General features: G+C 50.2%; 1 protein-coding gene across 1 annotated transcript; it reads right to left on the bottom strand.

Annotated features, from left to right (window-relative positions):
* Window positions 1-1,567: 1,567 nt before the first annotated feature.
* LOC115394373 (transcription factor Sox-17-alpha) lies at window positions 1,568-3,465 on the bottom strand. Its single transcript, XM_030099676.1, has 2 exons — window positions 3,115-3,465; window positions 1,568-2,793 (listed from the first exon to the last, which is right to left on the bottom strand). Exons 1-2 carry the CDS (start codon window positions 3,410-3,412, stop codon window positions 1,883-1,885), a joined length of 1,209 nt encoding a protein of 402 aa, XP_029955536.1. The 5' UTR covers window positions 3,413-3,465; the 3' UTR covers window positions 1,568-1,882.
* Window positions 3,466-7,918: the final 4,453 nt, after the last annotated feature.

Raw genomic sequence — 7,918 nt, 5'->3', positions numbered from 1 at the left:
ACATTTACTTTCGAACTTACTGATTAGATTTTTAGTTACTTCAGTTATTTGTATTGAACCACTCCGAGCTGCATTATATCATCTGAAAATTGAAAATTTCAGTTTTGTTGCATCATTTCTATAGTTTCCTCAGAAATGTCTGAATCTAAACTATTTAAACACTGCCCGGTGGCAAATTTACTGCTGTCTTTGAAAGTTAATCAAAACACAGCCGATGGTTTTAATAAGAAACGTGCCAGACGGATCCATTAGGAACATTTTCAAATGCCTCCGCGGTTTGTTATCTGACACTTTCCCCCCGTCGGGACGTTCCCCTCGTTGGGCTCTTCCTCGTCGGCCGGCCTGGTGGAGATGGTATCGCAGGTGACGTGGGGGGTCTGCCGTGCAGGTGACGCTCCCACCCACCCTGACCAGGCCCTGGGGGGGATCGAGGCCTGAGCCTGTTGTTATGCGGCCATTAGCCGGAACAACAGGGAGGATAAACCCGCCACTCAGCCTCAGACTGGATTCAGACACGTCCACGGCCGTTACCGCACGGCTCGGAGGCGAACGAGCGTCCAAACACGCCACGGCGCCTTCCACTGAGCAGACGGCGCTTATTTAGATCACAAAGAAAGTCAAAACGTAGGTTGAAGTGGGGGGACCGGAGCTGTTTGGGCTCACCGGAGACGATTTAAAAGAGGTGACACCATGAAATATGAGCGTGGGAAGAACCGCCAGTATTTACCTCCCGGTCCGACGTCTACTTCTATATTAGAGAACATTTTAAAACATCCAGCGTGAACAAAGCCCATGAATATATACACCTCTGGAGCATGTTTCCTCTGAAGAGCTAAAAATGGTTGGAGAGGTCAGGGTGATTGACCCCTCAGAAAAGAACCTCTTCCTTTTAAAATACGCAAACTTCTATTTATAAAACAGGACTCTTTCTGAGTTATAAATACATGAAAAATTAGCCTCAGCGTTTATTAGAAAGATTTCTACCTACAAGCTTTGATTACTGTGAGAGTAACATGAGGGATAAAACCCAGAGTCATTGTTTGGTTAATATGGACACTGGAGGATGACTTTTCTTGTTCCTTTGTTTAAATACACTAAATTAGGCGTCACCATTGTTCCTGAGGTGTAGCAATTTAAAATTACCTTGCATTAATCAGAAGACACTAAATCATTTGCAGCCAGGATGTCCGGAGCATTAACCGTGCTCCCGTGCCGCGAAAACAAGGCGCCGTGCGAAGCGCAGACACTGAGATTACCTCCAGCCCGTCCGGGTCAGGAAGCCGGGTCACGGACCTTCGCCGCCCCGCTTCCAGGTGAGCGGCCGGGAGCCCATTCAGCTCAAAAACAAGCCCGGGCCTCATGAAGCAGAGCAAAACACTGGATGACCCGGGAAGAAGAAGAAGCTACATGGAAAAACCCTCAGAATGTGGATTTCACTTTAAAAAACAAATATATGTGTCACCTGGGAACACCAAAGTGAAGATATTGAGTGAAGTGTTCCTGGGAATATAAATAATGAGCATGCAACAAGAGACAATTTGCAAACATTTATTTTTCAAAAGTGCAAAAGTATAAAAAAAAAACACCTTCATTTTATACATAAACTGTAAAATAGTGACTGTACACTACTTATTATCACAAAAAACAATTCATATTCCTGCAAGAAGAGAAATGTTAAAACCAGTGTTCATATCAAAATATCCTATGGCTTTATTCTCCGCTCTTCCACACATACAGTACAAAGTCTTTAAAGCTGCATTAAAAAAATCTGAGGAGCACCCTGTGTCTGTAGTGAGAAGGAGAAACAGAAACGAACGCCGAGCTGAAGCGCAGCCGCACGGGTCTGGGGTCAGACCGCGGGTCCTTGCAGCCGGGCGGGAGGTTAGGAGTTGTTGTAGCTACAGTAATACACAGCTGTGCTGGCGTCTGACAGCACCGACGATATGAGGCTGTCTGGTCCCTGCATGCCACCCTCGTGTGGCCCGAACGGCAAGCCCGTCATCTCCACGCGCCCCGCCGCCGCCGCCGCCGCCGAGGAGGAGGAGGAGGAGCTGAGGTACTGCTCGAACTCGCTGCGGTCCACCTCGGCCAGCAGCTCGGAGTGGTGCATCTGCTCCACGCCGTCCGCCGGGTGGGGGTGGGCGTCGGGCGGCGGGGAGAGCTGCCCGGCGCCGCCGGGGTGCCGCTTCGGGAGGCTGCAGTGCTGGGTGTAGTACATGGCCAGGGGGTTGGGGCATCCCATGTAGGAGGGGGGCTGAGGGGGGGGCGGCGGCGGCTGCTGCTCGGGGTGTCGGTGCAGGACGGCGTTGCTGCTGCTGTGGTGGTGGTGGTGGTGGCTGCCGAGCGGGTCCTGGGGCTGGTACTCGGGGGCCTGGGGGTGGTACGGGTACGGAGGCATCATGTGGCACTCCTCCTGAGAATGCGGAGGGAAGAACATGGAGTCTGACTCCACGGCGTCCAGGGGGGAGGTGTCGGGCGTCGGGAGGCTGTAGGACTCATACGAGGGGCCGCCGACGGCCGGAGCATCCCTGTAGTGGCCGAGCGGCTGCGCCGGGACCTGGAAGCCGTGCTCGTGGTAGCCCAGGCCCAGACTGTCCACGGGCAGGGCCTGGTGATCCCCGACGCCGTGGACCAGGAAGCCAGAGTCCAGCCTCTTAATCCTCTTCACCTGCTTCCTCCGCCGGGGCCGGTACTTGTAGTTGGGGTGATCCTGCATGTGCTGAACCCGCAGCCGCTCGGCCTCCTCCACAAAGGGCTGCTTCTCCGTGACAGGAAGGGCTTTCCACGATTTCCCTGCAGGTCAAGAGGAGAGCGCACATCAGCGATATGTCAGCAGATACCCAACGCAGCACACCAAAATAGCCTGTTGCCATTTCAAGGGGCAGGAACAGGTTTTGGAGGTTACATCTGCAGGCGGGGTAACTTTTAAAAAGATGTACCAGCAATCCCAACGATTCAGATGCGTTAATAACAAGTTAATAAAACTCATTCTATGTTGAAATAGCACTTAATTATTAAGAGAGTGCTGAAAAATTATGGTAATAATAAAAATGAATAATTTTCCAGATAAGATTCTTTTTTTTTTTTTTTTTTTAAAGTGTGTGTTGTACTCACCCAGCATTTTGCTGAGCTCCGCGTTGTGCAGGTCCGGGTTCTGCTGCGCCAGCCTCTTGCGTTCATCCTTGGCCCAGACCATGAAGGCGTTCATCGGCCGGCGGATGCGCGGCTCGCTCTTCCCGCGGCTCTGGCCGCCGGAGCCGGACGCGCACGGCTCGCTCTTCACTTTGGCGTCCCCGAGGGGACTGAGGGGGTCGGCCCACTGGCAGTGTCCCATTCCAGGCATCATGACTGACATCGCGCACCTTGCCTGGGTCTGATCGTCGCTGGCGTAACCCGCATCGGGACTACTCATCTCTGTCCAGCTGGGGAGGGGGGGGGATTCGGAGAGCCACCGGTCAGCTCGCAGGAGGCGCGACGCGCGCACGACCACCGACTGCTTATCGATCAAATACAAAAAAAAAAAAAAAAAAAAAAAAAAAAGAGAAAAAAAGGAAAAAAAGAACAATATTACAAAAGAAACGCTTCACAGAAAATATTCTTTGCCGTTAGTTGAAAAACAATCAGCTGCATCCATCTGCTACTTCCAGGACTGAATGAGACCGACAACTCAGCACAGGCTGAGGACGCTCGTGCGCTATAAGCGCGCAGGCAGCCAATCACCACGCGGAGGGAGTGCCCGCTACTACAAAGGTGTAAAAAAGTTCAGGGCTCCCCGCCTCCCGGCCTTGTTTGGCGCGGTGAGCGCATCTGAAGGGAGAAACGGGGAGTAATTTCATAAGCGCTCATCTCAGAACCAGTTTAGGTCGATTTGGTGTTTTTGCAGCATGGAGAACATTTTCAACAAAGCATCCGATTTAAAAAAAAAAAAAAAAAAAAAAAAACAGTATAAACTTCAAATATTTCATCTACAAAAGCATTTACATTGTTTACAGACTGCAGTCATCACCTCTGCAATACACTTGATCATGTGTATTGGCTGAATCAGCCAAATCAAGTTTGCGCGTGAAGTGTGATTAATCCTCCAAACTTCTCTCGATTGAAGAGTTTCTCTGATTGCATCACGACGTGCGGGACAAAGGTTTTTGATTTGATGGGATTGGGGGTTCTGAATGCTGGAGCAGCCAGACTTCTGTCTGTGATGTTAATGAATCAAACGAACAGCTGATTGATTAAGTTTGCTCTCAGTCACGTGAGACATCCACGGGTTTGCCTTATTTTACAAGAAAGGCATTGCAAGCTACTTAGTGGGAGGCAGAATTAAAAAATAAATAGCAAAATGCAACTCTAAATATGGGTTAATGTCCTCTCCAAGTCATGACACTTTAAGTAAATTCACCTCATTAAGTTTATTGTGTATTTTAATAAAGTTTTAAACGTTTAAAATAGAAACATTTTTCCCTCCAGTTTTCCCTCCTTGAGGTGAAACATGAGTCACTGAGCTGCAGTCAGGCTTCTAAGGATTTGTGAGCTCATCCACTAGTCAAATATAAACTTTATTAACTCTCATGTAAAGCAGGTAAGCGACAGAACTGTGTGAGAGCGTGTTTCCTTTTTGGCGCATTGGGATCATGTAAGAGTGAAAAGGTTAACACAACCTGTTGCTTCTCAAATATCCAGCCTTGCTGTGTTTATGTAGGGCAGAATGAAGCCCCTGTTTGTGGCCAGAAATCCAAACATCAGCCGCGGGCCGCAGAGCTCCTTATCAGAGCCGGCAGACCCCAACCTGTCAGCCCCGTCTTTTCTCGGCCCGATCCCATCTCGCCGTGCTCGACGGTCTCTCCGACACGTCAAAAGCGGCTGACAGAAATATGAGAGATGCTTATGCAACCTTTCGGTGCCCCGAGCGGACACCAGCAGGGACTCCAGAGCACGCCGAGTGACCCTCTGGGGGTGGGCTGGAGGGTCCAGCATGGGACAGGATCTGGACCATAATACTGTCATCGTCTATTTTACCACTGATGACCTGATAGGGTTTTCCCCCCCCCTAAGAGAATGGAGAAAGAGGGACCCCGTGTGTGTTGTGTTTGCGTGTGTGTGTGTCTGTGAATGCGTGTGTTGACATGGGCGTGGATGCGAGCGCGCCCTGGTCGCCTCTGTGTGTGTGTGTGTGTGTGTGTGTGTGTGTGTGTGTGGGAGTGAAAAATCCTGGCGTTTGATGGGAGAAGTCATAAAGTCTGGAGTCGTAGCCACATTTCCTCTACAAGGTGAGGTTCAGAGTCAAGCCAGGGGAGGGGGGGGGGGGGGGACAAGCAGTGGTGACACGCCTCGTGCCCCCCCCCATCCCCCCCCTCAAACCTCCTCCTCCCTGCCATTCCTCCACCGACTCCCCCGCCCCGTGCCTGGGGAGTCTGGGGCTGGGTGGGGGCCAGGGCTCCCGACGCCAGCCTCTGGACTCCGCGCTCAGGGAGAGGTCACTTGGCTTGCTTACACAATGGCATTATCTCAGTTCCAGCCTCGGCTACTGCGGCGGTGAGCGCTTCCCGTCCCTCTGCAAGCACTTCCTGTCCTTGGCGTTAGCGGCACAAACTGTCCGCCTTCCGAATGCGAGTTCTGAAACGCGGCCGGGCCGCTGGTCGCCAGTCTCGCTGTATAAATGTCTGTGGGTGGCTTCCTTGGGAATTGCACAATGCGCTTGCTGGCTCCTTTGTGCCGCGCTGCGAGGCAGCGGTGTTAGTTTAAATCACAGCGACGGAAGGTATATATATGTTAGCACTCTGCGCTGATCCCCCGAGCCGCTGGAGCTGCTCCGGGCCCGGGCCGCACAAAGCCAAAACACTTCAGACAATACGCTGCTAAAGAGGTGCAAGTGCTTCAGGCATTCAGCTTCAGCCCTTAATTGATTTTTTTTTTCCTGCTCACTTAATTGTAACTGTTTTATTGATATTGTAGAACATCTGGTATTTCCCAGCTCTCCTCTTCATGACGTTTACACAGTTTCTTTTTATTTTAAATATCACTCATTTGTGCGCGACAACTTTACATAAATACACACGCACACAACGGCAGTCTTTTATTGGGTAAAATTGATTGTTTTAGTATCTTTAAAACTGTGTTCAGTTAGGCAAATCTCAGTTAAGCACAGTGACACACTGTCTTAACAACCCCTACCCAATAATATTACTGCTGCTACGACTCTCTTGGCTGTTTAAGCTGTGGAGGCCATAAACGGCCTTATCGCCTCATAAAGCCACATTAGCATTGAGTTGCACTCATGTCTCTGCTATCTGGAGAAAATGTGTCTGATGGAGAAGTCGCCTGAATCTCAGCCAGAAAAACATTACACAGAAATACTTCACGGTGTTCATGTATTCCGCTTTTAAGTATTGAAGTCACGTAACTGCTTAAGATCTGAAGGGAAGAGCAGATTTGGGTGATAATTGCCTGTGATTCTTTTCACATTGGTATACTGAATTTGAAACAGAAATAGCGGCGTCCGTGAACTGCAGTGAGTTGGGCTGCGTGTGTGTCGAAGACGGTAGAGGACGTCGAGTCACGGACCTTTTCTGAAAGCGTGCAGACATCTGTCAGTGTCAGCACCGACGCACCGATTGTTTGGATGGTGTGATTAGACTATGACTTCCTCCGACACCTGCCTCTGGAGAACGGGAGGTGTTTCAGGAAGGGGGGAAGAGTTTCAGGAGGAGATCACATCACAGGTGTGTGAGAGAGCGGAGGGGAGAGGAGTCTCGTCAGAGGGTGGTCCTGTTTATAGAAATTACACCTTTACTTGAAAATGAGTCATATCGCGTCGTCACTCAAGAAATAAAGCTCCCCGCTGTCAGCCTGTCAGTCCAACTCCGCAGGATCAGAATAATGCGTGAAAACTACTGTTTCACTTATTTATGAAATGTATTTAGTCGACTTTTCATAACCTGAAAATCACCCCGCAGGATTGCAGATCTGAGAGATCACCCACAGGCTAAAGTGGTTAAATTATGCTCGCATGCAGGATGTGAAAGTCGTCTTCGGCTCGTGTTTTTTCCAGAGGATGCAACGTAAGACCCTTTGGTCACAGAAATTGGGGACTTGAAATTCCCTCAAATTCTGCAAAAAGATAAAAAAAGAAAAAAAAAAACGTCACACTTTGCGAGACCGGCTCACGTGCTCACGCAGATGTTTTTACGTTCTTTTGGAGGTAGTATTGCTCTCCCCCCCCTCTCCATCCCTCAAGGGATTGCTGGGAAAGTTTCCTTGCCCGAGAGCACACACCCCAGCCCAGCAGAAAGGGTAGCACTGGGATGTTGTCCGCCGCAGACGAGCGGGGACACAGAGGAAGCCGTCTCCGCTCTTGTCTCATTGTTCCAGAGGCGTTAATCTGTCAGGGATCTGCTGGGAATCAGGTGGGAATCTACTCAGCGCCGCCGTATTTATTGGCCGCTTTCGCTCCACATTTAGCAAAGTGGGGCTTTTGGATATCTCCCGACCCCGACCCCTCCTGCAGCACCATCCTGCCGCCGCCTCGTAAAGATGCGCCGACGATAAAGCCGCTTCTTGTTTGTCCCGGCCGCCGGGCTTGGAGATGAGCGCATCCGCCTTATCTCCTCGTCTCGCCCTCGTTCCCTGCAGCTCTGGTCCAAGACAAACCTTAAATATGTCTTTAGTCATGCTAACACGAGGATGTTTAGAAACTCTTCACCACGAGTTGTGGTGACCTCAGGGTCTGCGCGCTGCCAGGGGTCGGCCAACAATAAAGCGGAAGCAACAAGTAAAATAATCAAAGTCTCTTTCCTGAGAACATCCATAGAGCTGCAGTTTCTCTCAGGCCGTTTAGAGGCGACAGCAATATGAAAATACCATATCTAACAGATGATGTTATAATGCAGACACCCATCGAGAAGGAGATGGAAGCTCAACATTT

Source organism: Salarias fasciatus, chromosome 9, assembly GCF_902148845.1.
Source record: "Salarias fasciatus chromosome 9, fSalaFa1.1, whole genome shotgun sequence".
NCBI lineage: Eukaryota > Metazoa > Chordata > Actinopteri > Blenniiformes > Blenniidae > Salarias > Salarias fasciatus.
The sequence above is the reverse complement of the archived record's forward strand: the minus strand, read 5'-3'. Positions and strand labels throughout refer to the sequence as shown.